The following is a 20,316-nucleotide window of genomic DNA, read 5'->3' on the forward strand; positions in this document are numbered from 1 at the left end:
TTATTTTCATAGTTGATTAATGGGCCGATTATTTTTTCGATTAATCGGATAAAAAAAAAAAAAAAAAAGCAATATGCCATTATACCCATTTAAAAGTAATAATGAAAAAACGGAGTGTTACACTCAAACTGCAAAATAAAACACCAATGATAGGGTACTATTCCTCCATGCGACACACATGGGGCAGGGAGAATTACCGGCAAAGTATGGTGAATGTCAGATTCCGTGTATTATATATATACATACATATATACACACACACACATATATATATACACATACATACATACACACATACACACACACACACACACACACACAACACAGGTGTCCCCCCCCCCCCCCCCCAGTATAGATGACACATTCCTCCCCTCTCACATGGTGCCACTGCCCCACCTCCTCTCAGTGCTCCTCCCCCCCCCCCAGTGTGTCTCGGGTTCTCTCTCCCCCCTTCATGGTGGTGTGGGGCGGAGTATTAGTCCGGACCCGCCACACGTGACTCGGCTGACTCCTCCGAATAGCGCAAAGGGCACCCCGAATCCGGGAGATGGATGCACGCATGTGCAGAGCACAAGCTCCAGTCACAGCAGCGATGGAAAGCGGCCCAGCGAGGGCTTGCCGCACCTGAGCTCTGCAGCGGGTCTATCAGAAGGCTGCTGGGTAGAGGGGGAGGAGGAGCCGAAAGCAGCGTAGGCGCGTTGCTGGAGGGACGTCAGCTGGGTGGAGAATACGAGCAGGCGTAGCTGCGTGCTCATGGACGTGGTGCATGCGTAGGACACAGGAGGATACACAGGATTCTAATGGACCGGCAGGGGGCAAGGTGCGGACTAGGGGTGCAACGGATCAAAAAACTATCGGATTGTTCCTCTGATCAGAGTCACGGATCGGATCAATTTTCGGATCAGCAAAAAAAAAAAAAACAACACTCCTTTAGGGTGAGGCGGTTGGTGATTTGATTAGGTCAGGTGTAGACCTTGTTTTACATCTATGCTGTCTTCTTACGGCAAACGGTCTTTCTGGCAAACCGTGGGTACGCGCCATCCCATTAGATCACACCTCTTTAAGCTTGTTACCTTACAAGGTTTTCTAATTGTGAGGTTACTATTTTTTATTTGAAATTATTAGTGATGTATTACTAATTTAGTGAATGTAATTTTTTGTTCATATATTAATTATTATTATTGTCTGTTAGTTGCATAATTCCCCTGACGAAGCAATCTGAGAAACATGTTGGGAATAAGTGCTGTCAGCCTGTCCACCTGTATCTTTGGGATTTCATCCGCTGAGTAACATTGTGTACTTTGTTTTTAATAATCTCACACATCGTATGTGGTGTTGTCATGTTTTTTAATGTATATCAATAAATATTTTTCTATGAATTTTTAGTACATTGTAATCAGATCTGCTGTCATATCTAGCACCGCATAAAAATCCCCCGTTTTCCCTCTTCCCTTTCTCCCCTGCCCTTTGTGTGTATTAAATATTTTTTTGGGGGTTGAGGTGCCTATCATTGTAGGTGTCACTAGGCAGTTTGGACCATACTTCTATCATAGCATATCACTGATGATTTGCGCCAAGCTCACCACCGGTGAAAGTTCCTCCAAACAGACCGCCGTGATGAGTCGCAAATCAGTGATATGCTATGTTTTTATGCTTTTAATAAGCTGCATTTTATTGGGGGGGGGGGGGGGGGGGGGGGGAGAGAGAGAGAGATAGTTTTATACCTTTTATTTAAATAAACAATGTGGCTGTGCCGAGCAAGTGGAAAGGCTTAGATAGTAGTTATCCAATTCTAATCCTAACTACTATCTAATAGATAGTAGTTAGTTATTAGGTCAGATTAGGTAATAGATGTAGTGGTACCTGCATAAAAAGTTTTGAATGAGGGCAGGCAAGGCATCAAGCGTGACTCCTCCAGAATTCCTTCACTTTGGCTGACACAGGCTGAGCAACTTGCGCTGGGGGTGATGTCAGCGCGCAGCTCGCCGCCGCCGGGTGTACCAAGATAATGAAAATCGTTGACAACGATTTTCATTATCGATTATTATTGATTATTATTGATTAATCGTTTCAGCCCTACTGGAAGGTACTAGCCCTATAACCCAGGGGCCAATAATATCAAGCCCGTGCCCTGTACAATTAAGATATTTATTTATCCTACATTCAATCTCAAACTTCAAAAACAAAACTGACCAAACCAAATATGACATATTAAATACATTCTTAAAGCAGAGTTTCACCCAAAAGTGGAACTTCTGCTTATACGCTCCGGTGCCACATTTGTCCACATTTCTGTGGACGGAGCCCCTGCCTGATCTCATGGACATTTGGCCCCTCCTTCACCTTCCCCCATCACTGGGCCAATTCGAAAGAGCAGGAAATGCAGCAGCAGCACCCGGGAGTCGATCCAAAGATCGGCTGGGGTGCTGACATCACAGGCTCCCTGGACAGGTAAGTGCCATAACATTAAAAGTCAGCAGCAACAGTATTTGTAGCTGCTGACTTATGCGTCACCCAGGCTGGACCTCCTCTTTAACCACTTGCTTACTGGGCACTTAAACCCCCCTCAGTCCCAGACCAATTTTCAGCTTTCAGCGCTGATGCACTTTTAATGACAATTGCGCGGGCATACAACACTGTACCCAAATGAAATTTTTATAATTTTTTTCCCACAAATAGAGCTTTCTTTTGGTGGTATTTAATCACAGCTGGGAGTTTTATTTTTTGCTAAACAAACAAAAAAAGATGCAAAAAAAAAAAAATCATGTTTAATAGTTTGTTATAACTTTTGCAAACAGGTCATTTTTCTCCTTCATTGAAGTGTGCTGATAGGCTGCACTGGTGGGCACTGATAGGCTGCACTGGTGGGCACTGATAGGCTGCACTGGTGGGCACTGATAGGCATAGTTAAGGCGGCACTAATAGGCACAGATAAGGCGGCACCGATGGGCACAGATAAGGCGGCACGGATGGGTGGCACTAATGGGCACCGATAGGTACCACTGATAGATGGGACTGATGGGCACTGATAGGTGGCACTGATAGGTGGCTCTGATAGGTGGCACTGCTGGGCACGGATATGTGGCACTGGGGTGCAGCACCTTTGTTGAGGCAGACTGTGGGCACTGCTGGGTGGCACTATGGGCACTGCTGGGTGGCACTGACAGGGGGACACATTTTTTATTCAGGCAGGCAAAGCGGGGCAGGTGGGCACTGGCAGGGCTGGCCGTGATCGGGACTGATGTCCCGTTCACGGCCGCCGGTGATCGCCTTTTTTTTTCTCCTCGCGCTGTCAGCGCGAGGAGGAATAATAGCCGATTACCGGCTCAGTTATATCACATGATCAGCTGTCATTGGCTGACAGCTGATCACGTGATAAGGGGTCGGGATCGACCCCTTGCACGGATCGGTGATCAGGCGAGTCTCGTAGACTCGCCGATCACAGAGCACAGAGCACGACGCGTGTGCCCCTCAAGGGGCGCGCAGGCCGCTCATGCACGGGACTACGTCAATAGACGTAGTCCCAGAAAAGGAGATCCGTGCTGTAGCCGTTATTCGGCTATAGCGCGGGTCTCAAGTGGTTAAGTAAACAATTACTTATTAAGCATATCATGGCGGCCATACAAAGCGGCAAGCTTAATTACATTTTTAAGTATGGTCTTCAACCACCTCAATATAGGGCACTCGAGGTGCCCTTCCTGCCCAGGCCATTTTTCAGCTCTGTCACACTTTGAATGACAATTGCGTGGTCATGCTACACTGTAACCATGTGAAATTGTTATTTTCTTCACACAAATAGAGCTTTCTTTTGGTGGCATTTAACCACCTCAATACAGTGCACTTACACCCCCTTCCTGACCAGACCAATTTTCAGCTTTCAGCACTCACAGTTTGAATGACAATTACTCATTCATGCAGCACTGTACCCATATGAAACTTGCGTCCTTTTTTCCACACAAATAGAGCTTTCTTTTAATGGTATTTAATCACTAGTGGGGTTTTTTTTTTTTTGTGCTATAAATAACACATAGGCATTTTTTCAGAAAATTTTTTTCTTTGCTTCTGTCATAAATTTTTGCTAATTAGTAATTTTTCTTCATACATTTTGGCCAAAATGTATACTGCTACATATCTTTGGTAAAAATAACTCACATTAGTGTATATTATTTGGTCTTTGTGAAAGTTATAAAGTCTACAAACTATGGTGCCAATCATTGAAAATTGATCACATCTGATCAGGCCTTCAGTACATCAGGTGTATCTCATTTCTTGAGACACTAAGAGCCGGTTCACACAGGGGCGACTCAGATGCGACTTCAGGTTGCCCCTAGTCGCCTCAGGTTGGACAACATGTAAAAATCAATGCAAGTGAATGAGAGCCATCTTAATGCACACTACTGAAGTGGCTCCGACTTCAGAAAAGGTTCCTGTACTACTTCAATCCGACTTGTAGGCGACTGGTACCCATTGATTTCAATGGAGGTCGCCTACACGTCGGATCTCCGTCTATAAAGAGGCGACTCTCACAGAATTATCAGCTCTCAAGCTGGAACTCCACGCCAAATGTATGAAAAAAATTTGGCGTGGGTTCCCCCTCCGAGAGCATACCAGGCCCTTAGGTCTGGTATGGATTCTAAGGGGAACCCCCTGCGCTGAAAAAATGCCATGGGGCCCCCCCCAGATCCATACCAGACCCTTATCCGAGCACGCTACCCGGCCGGCCAGGAAAGGGGGTGGGGACGAACGAGCGACCCCCCCAAGCCGTACCAGGCCGCGTGCCCTCAACATGGAGGGGTGCCTTGGGGAAGGGGGGGCTGCGCGACCCCCCCACCCCAAAGCACCTTGTCCCCATGTTGATGAGGACAAGGGCCTCTTCCCGACAACCCTGGCCGTTGGTTGTCGGGGTCTGCAGGCGGCTTATCGGAATGCGGGAGCCCCCTTTAATAAGGGGGCCCCCAGCCGGCCCCCCCACCCTATGTGAATGGGTATGGGGTACAATGTACCCCTACCCATTCACCTGTGAAAAAAAAAAAAAAACTTACAAAAAAAACACACAAGGGCTAAAATAGTTTATTGCACAGAGTCAGGGGTCTTCCCGCTGGACTCCTCCGCTATCTTCTGCTAGCTCTTTTACTAGCGGAGGAGCCCGGCATTCTTCTTCGCCACCCTCATCTTCCGACTTCGGGGGTCTTGTCCCCTTCTTCGGTTCTTCTTGCCGGGCCACCGCACCTTCTTCTAGCTCTTTTACAAGCGGTGGCCCGGTCTTCTGTAGCCGCTGCCGCCTTCTGTTCTTCTCTTCAGGAGATGTTGCCTCGTCGCTGTCTCCGCTCACTATGACAGAACACGCGGCGTGCGGCGAATTATATAGTGACATCACCGGATGATGTCCCCACCCATTATGATGTCACAGTCCCAGCATCTGCATCATCACGGCCGATCACGTGGTAAACAGCCATACCCAATGGTTGTCCACCCCCTTCGGTGGCGAACGGCGTCTCCGTGACACGCCGCCCCCAAAGAAACAGGGATGCACACGATCGCGCGCAGTCCCTGTTTAAACGGGAGGAAGTCATGACGCCTTCCCGCTACAATAGGTGCACCGCCTGGCCGTCATTTGATGGCCGGCGGTCGTGAACTAGTTAATCACTCCTGGGTTTTTGTAGGAAAAAAAAAAACCAAACATTTTGAAAAAATAAATACAAATATAAACAAAGGGCTCTTGTGCGCATGCACAGGAGTGATGGCATTGGGGCTCCTGCAACTTATAGCTCCGTAGCCTGCGAACATGAAAGAAAGGCTGAAAGAAGCCCAAGACAACTGAGACTTAGGCTGAACCAAGAACTATGGTTCTGCTAATTTTGTCAAAAGTCAGAAGGATAAACCATCTCCAACTACCCCCTTTGACCCCTGGTTTAGGCAGAGAGCAGTGACATGCATTTGTCAGATTAAAAAAAAAAGAAAAAAAAAAATTCTGAGCCTAAAGCTGCCTGATACAAGGAATAAATGTGTATTCTTAAAGTGATTGTAAATTATCACCTTGTAAAACAACCCAGTTTAAAATTGAAATGAAAGAAAAGCATTTGGGTATAGATTTAAAACAAATACAATTTTTCCCCCTTTTTCACAAGATCACATTCCCTCGGTTCTCAGCTGCAGAAGAGCTGGGGGGTGGAGATGAAAGAGCACCGATCTTTCCAGTGGGAGGCTCTGCAGCAGAGGGGGTGTGTCAGGAGATGTTTGATATTGGAGCAGAGCACTGAGTTCCCAGCAGAGCTAAAAAGTGATGGGAAGTCCGGATCTTTTAAGTGAATCGGTTCATTTCGAACTACTCACTGAAATGAACCGATTCAATTAATCGATTCTTCGGTTCACTTGCTGAGTCTACTGACAAGTGAACCAAAGCTCTGACTCAACCTTCTTAAATGATTAGAATCAAAAGAATGATTCTTCTCACAAGGTTGGCAGGTCCTGGGGACGTTTACTTGTATTTAGTTCCTTCCACAATTTGTCAGATCAGCCAGCATCATCAATTTTGGTGACACACAAAGCTGTGTAAATGAAAAGCGGATTTTTGTGCATGTGATGGGCCAACTACACAGTTAACATTGCTAGACTGCAGATTTTTGCGTTGTCTTTACAGTGCATGCACAGGAAAAATTATTTGATTTTACTTCCGCGTGCAGGCAAAGTATCCACGGTAGTAAAATCCAATCGTTAGGCTCCTTTCACACTTGTGTGACTTGAAAGTCATGCAATTTTTGCCACAATTTTTACCGTGACTCATGCGATTTTGATGTGACTTGAAGGAATACTTAAGGTAATCTTGAGGTCTCTGCCTCAAGTCACATCAAAATCGGACCAAAGTAGTGTAGTAACTACTTTGAAGTCGCTGTGACTGGAAGACCAACAGATATGAATGGTACTCTTGGGGTACGACTTGTCATGCGACTTTGTAGTCCCAAGTTGCAGGACTAGTCACACAAGTTCAGACTGTGAACTGCGAACCTATCTAAGGGTGTCATTAACTTTATATCGACGCCCTCAGCGGTTCACAGATATCAGTGTGAACCGCCTGCGATTCAAGTACGAACAGGATTCGCAGGATTTCCTTACATCACACCAGTATGAACCCAGCCCAAGGAAAGTGTTATCCAAAGACAGTTAAATATAATTTTCTTTAACAGTTTAATAAGTACAGTTTTTTTGTATCGTAATTATTCCAGTACTTTAAAATAGTTTTATATTGTTCTATTAAAAACTGTTGATTTTTTTTATCCCATCTTGCAGGTGTTATTTTTTATACCACTGTATAAAATATGGTCATGGTTGTAGGAATAAAAAAAATAAAATAAATCTAAGGATCCAGGGGGCATAGAAATCTCAGGACCAGAACGCAGAAAAATATTACTATAAAGCAGGATAAAATGTATTTTTGTGTTATAAAAATGAGACAGCTCTCTCATTCTGTTATATAGCTACTAAATTAGACAAGTCCCAGAAGGGATTCTTGTCCCTCTTAACATGCATATCTCCTTTAGGATAAGCCAACTAAATACTAAAGGGTTAAATAATTAATCTGAATGAGGATATCTTCTTATCCTGACTGTCCTCTCTGTCTTTAAAGCAGTCTGTAGTGTACTACTGCTAGCTGATCATTGATTTAGTGTAGTGTTCTACTGGTGGTGACTCGTGGTTCTTTCAGTGTATTGTGTTCTAAAAACTGATATGATTCTTTAACTCAGTAACTTGTATGATTCTTTAACTCAGTAACTTGTATGATTCTTTAACTCTGTGTACTCCTGACTCTTGTTTTAAGTTTGTATCCAGTTTGAGTGTCACTGTGCTTTGAGTCAGCTGATTGGTTGCAGGGAGGGGCCGAGCTCTCTCACTCTAGGATCATATTACCAGGCCTGCTCTGCTATTCTATTGAGTGCAGAGTGAACTGTTTCAAACAAATCAGTTCAGTCAGATGAATCGATTCATCCAGTTCACTGAAAAGAATCGATTCAAAAGAACGATTCGATTATGAACTGGACGTCACTAGAGCTAAAGAACTGGCCACACTGTTCTCCTGCTTAATGTGATCGGTTTTTAATAGCAAAGCAGAGGGACTGGCAGGAACTCCAGGGATTTCACACAGCGGAAGCAATACAAAGAGAACAGGATACTTTTTCATTTAAGTACATGAGGCACATTTTAGGAATATGAAATGCTAGGGTAAGAAACACTTTAAAGCTAGAAAGCGGATGCAGCCCCCACATTGAATTGTTGATAAACAATACATACAATACATTTTTAGGGTTTATCATCACTAATATATATACGAGTTTCTGCAATTATTAAACACTCCAGCTCTGAAAGATTTGACCCCCTTCATGATTAGGCCATTTCTTGCTATTAGGCACTGCACCACTAAATTGCGTGGTCATGCATTGTGCATTTTTTTCACAAATAGAGCTTTCTTTTGGTGGTATTTGATCACCGTTTTTTTTTTCTTTTTTTTTTGTAATATTTTGTGATCTAAATGAAAAAGACCAAATATTTAAAAAAAATATTTTAATAGCAAAAAGATAAAAAAAAAAAAAAAAAAAATTTTTTCAATTTTGGCCAAAACATATTCTGCTACATGTTTTTGATAATTACAATACATGTATATTAATTGGTTTGCATAAAAGTTAGTATCTACAAATGGTATACAGTGTCTTGAAAGTATTTATACCCCTTGAAATTTTCCATATTTTGTCAAGTTACAACCAAAAAAGTAAATGTATTTTATTGGGATTTTATGTGATAGACCAAACACAAAGTGGCACATAATTGTGAAGAGGAAGGAACAGGATAAACGGTTTTACACATTTTTTACAAATATCTGAAAAGTGTGGTGTGCATTTGTATTCAGACTCCTTTACTCCTGATACCCCTAACTAAAATCTAGTGGCCTTCAGAAGTCCCCTAATTAGTAAATGGAGTCCACTGTGTGTAATTTTAACTCAGTATAAATACAGCTGCTCTGTAAAGCCCTCAGAGGTTTGTTAGAGAACCTTAGTGAGCATCATGAAGGCCAAGAAACACACCAGACAGGTCAGGGGTAACGTTGTGGAGAAGTTTAAAGCAGGGTTAGGTTATAAGAAAAAAATATCCCAAGCCCTCAACATCTCACGAAGCACAATTCAATCCATCATCTGAAAATGGGAAAAAAAAGAAAAAGCATGGCACAGCTGCAAAAATACCAAGACATGACTGTCCACCTAAATTGACAGGCTGGGCAAGGAGCACTTTAACCAGAGAAGCAGCCTAGAGACCCATTGAAACTTTGGAGGAGCTGTGGAGATCCACAGCTCAAGTGGGATAATCTGTCCACAGGACAACTATTAGTCATGGCAAACAAGAAAGCCATAAGTAGTTCAGTTTGCAAGAAGCCATAAATATGTGGAGGTTGGTGCTCTGGTTAGATGAAACCAAAATGTTACTTTTTGGGAAGATGGATGGAGCTAAATACAGGGCAATAATAGAAGAAATAAGAAATCCTGTTAAGAGTCTGCAAAAGACTTAAGACTGGGGCGGAGGTTCACCATCCAGCAGGACAACGACCCTAAACATACAGCCAGCGCTACAATGGAATGGTTTAGATCAAAGCATATTTGCGTGTTAGAATTGCCCAAAATCCAGACCTAAATCCAATTGAGAATCTGCGACAACACTTTAAAATTGCTGTTCACAGACACTCTCCATCCAATCTGACAGAACTGGAGCTATTTTGCAAATCAGAATGGACAAAAATTGTCATTCTAGATATGCAAAGCTGGTAGCGACATATCCAAAAAGACCTGCAGCTGTAATTGCAGTGAAAGGTAGTTTTGAAAACTATTGACCCAGGGGGCTAAATACAATGCACGCCACACTTCTCAGATATTTGTAAAAAAATAATTTGAAAACCATTTATAATTTTCCTTCCATTTCACAATTATGTCCCACTTTGTGTTGGTCTGCCACATAAAATACATTTACGTTTTTAGCTGTAACATGATTAAATGTGGAAAACTTAAAGGGGTATGAATACTTTTTAAAGGGCACTTCAAGTCAGAGCATGCTCCTCTTACAAAAAATTTCTGGCCACTAGAGAAGCCATGGGAGGAACACCGCAAACATATGGAAGGTGGTACTCTGGTGAGATGAGACCAAAATTGAACTTTTTGGCCTAAAAGCAAAATGCTGTGCGGCAGAACAAACATTGATCACCACCCTGAACACACCATCCCCACCGTGAAACATTGTGGTGGCAGCACAATGTTGTGGGGATGCTTTTCTTCAACAGTGACAGGGAAGCTGCTCAGTTTTCTGGGGAAATGGATGAAGCCAAATACAGTGCAATCTTAGGGGTACGCCTTCCAACAGGACTATGACCCTAAACAAACAGCCAGAGCTACAGTGGAATGATTTAGATCAGGGGTAGGCTACCTCAGCCCTCCCAGCTGTGATGAAACTACAAATCTCATCATGCCTCAGAGTTGTGCATGGGATTGTCAGGATCTTGCAATGTCGCATGGAACTTGTAGTTTCAAAACAGTTGGAGGGCCGAGGTTGCCTACCCCTAATTTAGATCAAAGCATATTCATATGTTAAAATGGCCCAGTCAAAGTCCAGACCTAAACCCAATTGAGAATCTGTGGCAGGACTAAATTGCTGTTTACAGATGCTCTCCATCCAGTCTGACAGAGCTTGACCTATTTTGCAAATAATGGGCAAAAATTTAACTCTAGAGGCACAAAGCTAGTAGCAACATAACCAAAAAAACTTGCAGCGACTGACAACTGTAACTGCAGCGAAAGGTGGTTCTACAAAGTAATGACTCAGGGTGGCTGAACATACACGCATGCCACTTTTCAGATATTTGTTAAATTTAAAAACCATTTATCATTTTCCTTCCACTTCACAATTATGTTCCACTTTGTGTTGGTCCATCACATAAAATCTCAATAAAATACATTTGTTTTTTATTGTAACATGAAAATGTGGAAAATTTCAAGGGGTATGAATACTTTTTCAAGGCACGGTATACACTGGAATATATTTTTGTTTAATACTAGAAAGGGCGGTGATCAACGACTTATAATGGATCGATAATGTGAAGGAAAGCCTTACACTGATTATGGAGGGAACTGACTGCCACTATCACCACCAGTGACTTTAATACAACATTTAGTGATAATAGTACTATACACTGTCAATGCACTAATGGCACTCTGCCTGGAAGTTAACATCTAGGTCCATGGTCTTGAAACTGCTGCCCTTTGCTTGCCTTTTTATGACCCTCTGGACACTCACACAGACACCAAAGGGGCACCATTCCTTCCAATAACACCAACAGTGGGGGACTACTCCTGCTATTGACACCATTTCTCCCACTTACACCAGCAATGGGGCATCGTTCCTCCCACTGATAAACAATTAGGCACTATTCCTCCCTCAAATACTAATGAGTTGGCTCTATTCAGCCTCCTCCTGACTACATGCACTGTGGATTTTCTTTTACTTCCACTGTTGCTGGGGCATTTTCTACTCCCACTGGACCCAATAAAGTCCTAAAGACAGTAAACCGGCCCTTAGATTAGAAAGCTTAGAGACCCTTGATCTAGGGCAGTGATGGCGAACCTTGGCACCCCAGATGTTTTGGAACTACATTTCCCATGATGCTCATGCACTCTGCAGTGTAGTTGAGCATCATGGGAAATGTAGTTCCAAAACATCTGGGGTGCCAAGGTTCGCCATCACTGATCTAGGGCAATCAAGTGGTTAAATGTGTCTAACAATGTGTAATGTGTGCTGCTTTTACTGACCTTAAGGTTTCTCAGATTGTTTCCTGTGTAGGAAATATATATGAATATCAACACCGAGCTCTGGGCTGTGAATGTACACAGCCGATCAGCATGTCCCAGCTGTGAATTACTGGCCAACACTTGCGGACAGGCTCCCCACGCGTGCATTAAACCCTCAAGTAGTATAAGGCCGCGTACACACGGGCAGACTGTTCGCCCAACTTTGTCCGCTGAACAGTGTTTGGGCGGACAGTCCGCTCGTGTGTGGGCTTTCAGCGGACAGTTTCAGCGGACAGTTTGACAAACAAGGTTTTTCGGAATTTCCGAAAAACTGTCCGCTGAAACCTTGTTTCAGCGAACAGTCCGCTCGTGTGTAGGCTTGTTCGTCAAACTAAGTTCCGCGCATGCTCAGAAAGGATTTACACGCCGAAAGTTATAATGCAGTGTATAGGACGTCGTATTTTTCGTCCCGTCGTACGTGCCGTTCACGTCATTGCGCACGGTTTCAGCAAACTGTTCGTCCGTCGTGTGTGGCCATGTCCGTCCATGCTAATTTTGAGCGGACTGTTTGCCGAAACTGTTTGACGGACAAAGTTGGGCGAACAGTCCCCGCGTGTGTACGCGGCCTAACACTTTGCCTACAGCGGTCGCTTGTCCGCAGTACATTGCTAGCAGGCTGTCGCCAAGTGGTTTAAGACTATAGTAAAAATGAAAGATTTTGCAATCCAGTTTAGTTTTGGTCACATTAAAATATTAAAAAGTTGGCCGGAAAACAATTACGTTCCCCAACAGATTCACCCACTGTAAATGCTGTAAAAACAGCAGCTACAAACAGTATATAGCAACGGAACAGAGTTCCCATTCCCTGAAAAAAAATAGTATGGTTGAGCGCTATTCAGCTCTGAAGTGGAATTTGTGTCATCAGCTGCCTGCCTCTCAAACTCAAAGTCTTGTATTGATTCAGAAAATGCAAAGATTCATGTAAATGGTGGAGTAGCACTCTGATTCAAAGTTTAGATTATATGCACACTATAAAGTTTCTAAAAACCTAAAAATTGTGTCAAAGCTAGCTATGAATATTTTTGTGGTACCCAATGAGAACGTTCACCTGGAGCTTGCAGTAGAAAAAAAAAAGCATGAAGCGTTTTTTAGCATGTTTGATTCTAATCTGGTATATCACTGGTGCATTCAGACTAAAAATTGTTTTTGCATAGCTGCCAGTTCTCATCCTTGCCAGGAGTCCCATTAATGGTGGCTAAAATTCAATTTACTAACCTCAGATCTTTTCTTCTTTCAAACTCCTCCTGAGGAATAGACCATGGCAAATTCTGTGGCAGGCACTGCAGCACTTTATTAGAGAATTCTGAGAAATCTACTCCATATTCTGTCAATATTCCCTCAGTCTCTGGTTCAATTTCTCCCGCCTGACCAAGGCTTTTCATTAGCTTCCTAAAGAAGGAACAACAATTCAGTTCTGGCAGGAAGTCCAAATACACATTTCCTAAACACAACAGGAATAGTGTCCAATTTCTACTAAAATTTTAATTGTAAATATCTAAGCCCTTAAAATTAAAATTACTTTAGAAAGAGGCATTGTGACTTACCTGTAAATTCCATATCCTAAAATATAGTACAGAACACAAAGATGTTAATAGGTTATAGGCTTGAATCTTCAGGTGATTGGACACTGGCAAGATTTTGAGAACATGACCCCGGGGAGTCTTTCCTATAACCCTACCCCAACGAGTCCCCAGGTTTGTCACAAGCAACGGAACTGTGACAACAGGTCCTAAAACAGGGGTAAAAGACCCAGGTTTAGAGTGCTGCTTCATGAACTCTGCGGCCAAAAAAACACTTCAGCAGAAGATTGGACATGCACTTGGTAAAACTCAGAAAAAGTATGAACAGAAGACCAGGTGGTGGCCTTGCAGAGCTCGATGCCTAAAAGCACAGCATACTTCAGCAAATTTGGTGAAGTGTACATGTATAAGCTCAGGAGGAGGTTTTTGTTTAAGCGTATAGGCTCTAGCAATCAAATCACGTATCCACCGTGCAATTGTGGATTTGGAGAAGGGTGTGGACTTCTTACATGGGCAAGCAAGGGTGCCAAGACCTTTGTGAACACCCTGGAAAGAGGACAGGCCAAAGAGCAATTTGACAAAATAGAAGTGATCATAAACACTGATAAGCTGGGTAAATGGGAACATGAAGAAATACATCTCGGCCATCTATGAATGTCATGCACTCCCCATGTCTCGGAGGCAATTGCTGACCTTCCAGATTCCTTTTGAAATGTAATCAGAATGTTAAGGGCTCTGTTGATCGATTGGAAAGCAGCATTAACACAGAAACAAAAATGTATTATATTACAGCTTAGCATTTATTGGATGTGGTGTCTGCATGAATCTTTACTTAGGCTCTTCCACCGTTTACACCTGGTGAGATGGCCTGTAACACATCTCCTGTATTAGAGTGAATGAGCACAGGGGGTGGGGGGGCACATTTGGACAACAAAATTTTCACTTAGGGGAGTGCAAAGCTGGCTAGATATTAAGAAAAGCAGGTGAACAATAGTCTCTCAGCAAGTCAAAACTGAGGATGGTACTAATTGTATGAAAAATTCTCATGACAAAGCCTTTTCCGCTTGACTTGGTTTATCATTTGATTATGTGCAGTCTTTCGCATATGTATTTTCAAAAAAGTACTCATTAAGTGAAAGTTGTTAGTTCTATTTACAAAGACGAAAATATTTAGAGTGTGTCCCTTCAGGAATTTTTGTTTGGAATCTCTGAATCGAATGTCAAAATTTGAACACAATTTTTGAAAATCAAATTGATTTGGGCAGGGGATGCCCAAAATCTGACTGGGAAGAAGTGGCAATAAAGTTTTTGAATAGTCATGTGATGCAACACCTGGTCATCCATCTGAGACCGAGAGGTTGAATTTTAGCACAAAGTTTGAAAATTTTAATTTCAATCACAACCCCATTTACATAGTAACAGATACAGGGTGACCCTGCACACCTGTTCAATGCTGGACTGTACATAACGTCCAGGATTTGCCCACCAAAGTGTGGATACCGGGGGGTGGGGGTCCACGTCCCTAGACCTGTATAGCCCACTGCAGCTAACTCAGCACAGTACACCAAATGTGAAGGCGAGTGCCACAGCATGTGGTATGGGTAATGCTCCCAAGATTTTAACCAAGCTTGCACAAATTCTGATACACCAATGTTTAGGTATTAGTAGGCAGTGAGGATGATTTCAGAGTTCTTAGGAAAATAATAAGGAAAAATAGGTGAAGCTGATTTCCTTATGAAGGAGAAGAGGCCAATCACCTACAGACGCCAGCAAAAACTAAGGACTCATGGAGTGGAGTAGGGTTAGAGGGAAGGTGCCCCAGGAGGATATGTCCAATCACCTGAAGGTTTAAGTCCATAATCCATCTTGAATGGATAAGATGCCCATTTCCTGTACTATATGATTAAGATATTACGTGTAAAGATGTGATAGAAATTTCAGTCTATAGCACAAAATTGGCCTATTTTTCATAAAAAAAAAAAAAAAAAAAGGGAAGTACCAATTACCTAAACTATAGGTTGCCATCACAAATATGGTATTCACACTGTATTTGACCACTACGCCTCACTGACAATCAACACACCCCTATCAGATAATGGCATGTTTATGCACCATCCAAAAGCTTAGGCTAGCCATCATTTAAAATGTCTTAAAAAGTATCCTAGAAAATAACTTTTATCTTGGGGAAAAAAACACCACAATAAAACCTCTGAATTTACATTTTTGTTAATTTATGGTCCACCTCAACTACATGTTACCTGGTCTTAGGGGGAGTGATCACATATTGAAATAGCAAGCCATCAGCATATTAGCAACTTCCAGCTGTCACCACTACTTTTGTTTTAGGTTTTGATGTCACCCTTCATTTAACATTTTATTGGATCCTACTCTGGAATCGTAATTATTTCTGGATTAGGTGACAAAGGTTTGAGGTGAGAACCCTTTATCAGCATAGATTCTCCAATGACAAAGAACCAGCCTTATTGTTGCTATAATAAAAGCACAAAAATAAAAAATGCAGCCACTAGACACTTTCAGAATGTTCATCAGATGTATAAAAGTGATTTTGTAGATCTCAAGCACACTTCGAGTTTAGCCCCTGTGCATAAGATCCTGGTGTTTCATACAGGCAAAAAGCAGAGACGCATCACTGCTGGCAGCCTGTAAAACTAAGAAAGCCTGAAAGCTGCAGATGAAAAGGACTGAGCGTGCAGAGAGTAGTACTACCATTTAGCACAGTATGTACCCAGGAACAAATGCCCAGAACGCAAGTAGTGTTTTTCCAGCATTTGTGTCGGAGTGCATACTGCCCTGTCCATTACCACCATCCAGATAGAGCAGCTTTCATCGCCTCAGAGTGCAAACAGTAGCAGGGTTGGATGGTGCCCCTGTGCATTCTGTCCACAACAAAATGCCAGTATCTCATGCACTGCAGCTAAATACGTGTGTGCATGAGGCCTTACCACCTCAGCGACAATCAGGTATTTGCAACCCTATTGACATGAATGAGCCCTGGCAGAATTTATGATTTCTTGGCCATTTTTAGAGATATTAATGATAAATCAAACTTCACTCATGGTTCGTGTTTGGCGGAAGCCATTATCAACTGTTTACATCACAACAACAAACTACCCTGATCAAAAAAGTTTACATAACCTAGTTCTTAACATGTATTGCCCTCTTTAACATCAATGACAGCTTGAAGTCTTGTGGTATTTTTGGAGGAGGCTCTTTATCTTCTCAGATTGTAAAGTTGCCCATTCCTCTTCCTCTTTGGAAAAAGTCTCCAGTTCCTCTAAATTCTTGTGCTGTTTTGCATGAACTGCATGTTTGAGATCTCCCCAGAGTGGCTCAATGATATTGAAGTCAGGAGACTGAGATGGTCACTCCAGAACCTTCACTTTATTCTGCTGTAGCCGATGACAGATCGACTTGGCCTTGTGTTTTGAATCATTGTCATGTTGGAATGTCCAAGTACATTCCATGTGCAGCTTCCTGGCTGATGAATGAAAATGTTCCTCCAGTATTTTTTGATAACATACTGCATTCATGTTGCCATCAATTTTGACCAAATTTCCCGTGCCTTTGTAGCTCACACATCCCCAACATCAGTGATCCACCTCTGTAGGAATGTGTGTGTCATAAGCCTTGTTGACTCTTTAAATGTAGCATTTATGGTTATTGCCAAAAAGCAAAAATTTTGGTCTCATCTCTCCAAATGACTTTGTACCAGAAGTTTTGAGGCTTGACTGTACTGTTCGGTGGATTGTAAGCGGGATACTTTGTGGCATTTGCGTAGTAATGGCTTTTCTGGTGACTCGACCATGCAGCCCATCTTTCTTCAAGTGCCTCCTTATTGTGCATCTTGAAACAGCCACATTACATGGTATCAGAGTGTCCTGTATTTCACCTGAAGTTATTTGTGAGTTTTTCTTTGCATCCCAAACAATTATCCAGGCAGTTGTGGCTAAAATTTTAGTTGGTCTACCTGACCGTGGTTTGGTTTCACCAGAACCCTTCATTTTTCTCTTCTTGATTAGAGTTTGAACACTGCTGATTGGCATTCTCAATTCTTTGGATTTCTTTTTTATATCCCTTTCCTGTTTTATACAGTTCAACTACCCTTTCCTGCAGATCCTTTGACCATTCGTTTGCTTGCCTATGACTTCAGAAACATTCAGTGCAGCACTGGATGAAAGATGCAAGGGTCTGTCAGGAGTCCAGAAACTCATTGACCTTTTATACATACACTAATTACAAGCAAACAGATCACAGGTGAGGGTGGTTACCTTTCTATTTAAAAAAAAGCAATTTTTTTTCTCACTTTAGACCGATATGTATTCTTCTACATATTTTTGGTATAAAAAAAAATCTCAAGCATATTCTGGTTTTGCGCAAAAGTTACAGGGTCTACAAAATAGAGGATAGATTTATAGCATTTTTTTTTTATTAGTAATGTCGGTGATCTGCAATTTTTATCACGACTGACATTATGGCAGCCACATCGAAAATGACAATTTTTTGGACCCATTGTCATTTATGCAGCGATCAGTGCTATAAAAATGCACTGATTACTGTAAAAATTTCACTGGCGAAGGTGTTAACACTAGGGGGCGATCAAGGGGTTAACTGTTCCCTGGGAGGTGATTCTAACTGAAGGGGAAGGGGACTGACTAGAGAAAGTGACGGATCGTGGTTCCTAGCTAAAAGGAACACACGATCTGTCACGCATCTCAGAACAGGGAAGTGTGTTTACACACACTCGTTCCTGTTCTGTGTCTCCTGCTCAGGATCGCTCGTGGCCAGCTATCACAAGCATTGGCACCCCTGCTGTGCAGCGGGCATGCATGTGACTGAAATCCCGATTCCGCGAGCCGACGTATAGCTACGACGGTTTGCGGGATCGTGCTGAACTGCTGCATTAAAATGACGGCGGTGGTCCACAAGCGGTTAATAGCCATTCAAACCCCTTTGTTTCAAACTGTGTGCATGTTATCAGGCCAAAATCACCAAGGTATGTAAACTTTTGATCGGGGTCATTTGGGTAGTTTGTCATCATTATGATTTAAAAAGAATAAACCCAGTTGATTAATAAATGTCTTCAGCCAAACACTAACCATGAGTGAAAGATATTTGTGTTATTCATATTCTCTGAAAAATGGCCAAGAAATCTAATTCTGCCAGGGTATGTAAGCTTATGAGCACAACTATAAATATTAATATAATATATATATTTTTTACACACACATACACAGTGGGTAACATAAGTATTGAATACATCACCATTTTTCTAGGTAAATATATTTCTGAAGATGCTATTGACATGAAACTTTCACCACATGATGGTAAACTCAAAACCAAAAAGTTGAGAAATTGAATTAGGTGTAATAGAATGGACTGACACAGGGAAAAGTCAGGTGATTGGTTGGGCCATTCTAGCAGCTTTATTTTCTCTTTGAAACCAATTGAGAGTTTTCCTCGGCTTTGTGTTTGGGATTATGGTCTTGCTGAAAAGCTTTTATCTGCAGTTCTGAATACACACACAAAATGATCTTACTTTAGATCTATGAGCAGGGGCAGGGAACCAAAGACTTCAAACAGCCGATAGCTCTGTGGCCTGATTGTAGGGGACACACATCCCTTCACTAAGGAAAGAGAACAAGCGCAGCTGTGGATTACATTAACAGGCAGTGGAGGCCCACCCATAGGGGGTGCCGCCCCCCTCAAAGCTACGCATCAAAAAATAAAAAAAATACTGGCCTTTTAAGTGTGTGCTTGCAAACAAGAAGCTATTGGCTTCCTTTAGAAAGTCCTCAGGGCGCTGAGCTCTGTGTCCCAAAAACTCCCTCTAAAGAATTCTTCTCTGCTGTGGTGTGCTAACAGGGAATCCTGTGTCTTCAACTTCAGTTCCAATTTCTCTGACTCATACCTGCAGCTCTGAGAGCTATGAGTACAGGGGGGCATCTAATTGGGGGGGGGGGGGGGTTCTGATGGTGACATCTGATGTAAGAGGGGGGGGACTGATGGGGCATCGGATGTAAAGGGGGATGCTGATAGGGACAACTAATGTAAAGGGGGGCAACTGCTGCAAAAGGAGACACTGATGGGGACATCTAATGTAAAGGGATGGCACCTGATGTTAAGAGGGCTCTGATTGGGACATATGTTGTAAAAGGGGGCTCTGATAAGGGCACCCTATGTTAAGTGGTTTTATTTTATTTTACTTGGAATGTAGATGTGATTGGCCTGCAATTGATGGGCACAGCGAGGCTGCAATTGACAGGCACAGTTTTATCTAGCAGTAATGATACATAATCACCTGATAAATGCCTATTTACAGTCCTAACGGTTGAATTTTTCGATTTGTTTGGGCCCCCTAAAAGTTTTGAGCACCAGCCGCCACTGGTTACAGGTGTTGCTGCAACTCCCTGCCCCATCACCATTTTAACACTTGATATCAGGAAAAGCAGTAACCAAGTCACACTGAGTCAGGCAGAGAGAAATGATAAAAAAAAATGAAGTAAAACAGCTTTCCCTCACCCCTGAACAAAATGGGATTAACCCTTGAAGTGCAGGCATAGCCCTACTGCAGGGGACAGTTTTTTTCCTGCTCAGAGTTAGGCTTTAAAGTTATGTGTGTTGAAAATGTGATAGTAACCGCTTACTGCCCTCTGTTCTCATCACTGCATGCATGATTTTTTTTAGAAGCACAACTGAAAAAGGCTATATAGCTGAAAAAAAGTTACATAAACACAATGTGTTATTATAGCTGAGATCAAGTCAAGTGCACAAGTGTATAAAGCAAAGATGATGAACTAGTTGGGACTTATTCATCTCTTATGTCTTGTTAAACCTGTGATTTGACAATGAAAGAGAAAACCTGGACAGTGTGTCAGCAGTTTACATAAATTTTGTCATGG

General features: G+C 42.4%; 1 protein-coding gene across 18 annotated transcripts in view; it reads right to left on the minus strand.

The window, feature by feature from the left end:
- The window catches only part of DIS3L2 (DIS3 like 3'-5' exoribonuclease 2), an 867,027-nt gene that overhangs the window by 462,573 nt on the left and 384,138 nt on the right, over nt 1–20,316 (minus strand). For all 18 annotated transcript variants that reach the window (XM_077487662.1, XM_077487653.1, XM_077487654.1 and 15 more), the window contains one exon: nt 13,092–13,265. In XM_077487662.1, coding sequence (XP_077343788.1) covers nt 13,092–13,265 — 174 coding nt within the window. The remainder of the gene's footprint in view (nt 1–13,091; nt 13,266–20,316) is intronic.

Source organism: Lithobates pipiens, unplaced genomic scaffold (genome assembly GCF_037356315.1).
Source record: "Lithobates pipiens isolate NorthernLeopardFrog02 unplaced genomic scaffold, aLitPip1_a1.2 Scaffold_18, whole genome shotgun sequence".
NCBI classification, from domain to species: Eukaryota; Metazoa; Chordata; class Amphibia; order Anura; family Ranidae; genus Lithobates; species Lithobates pipiens.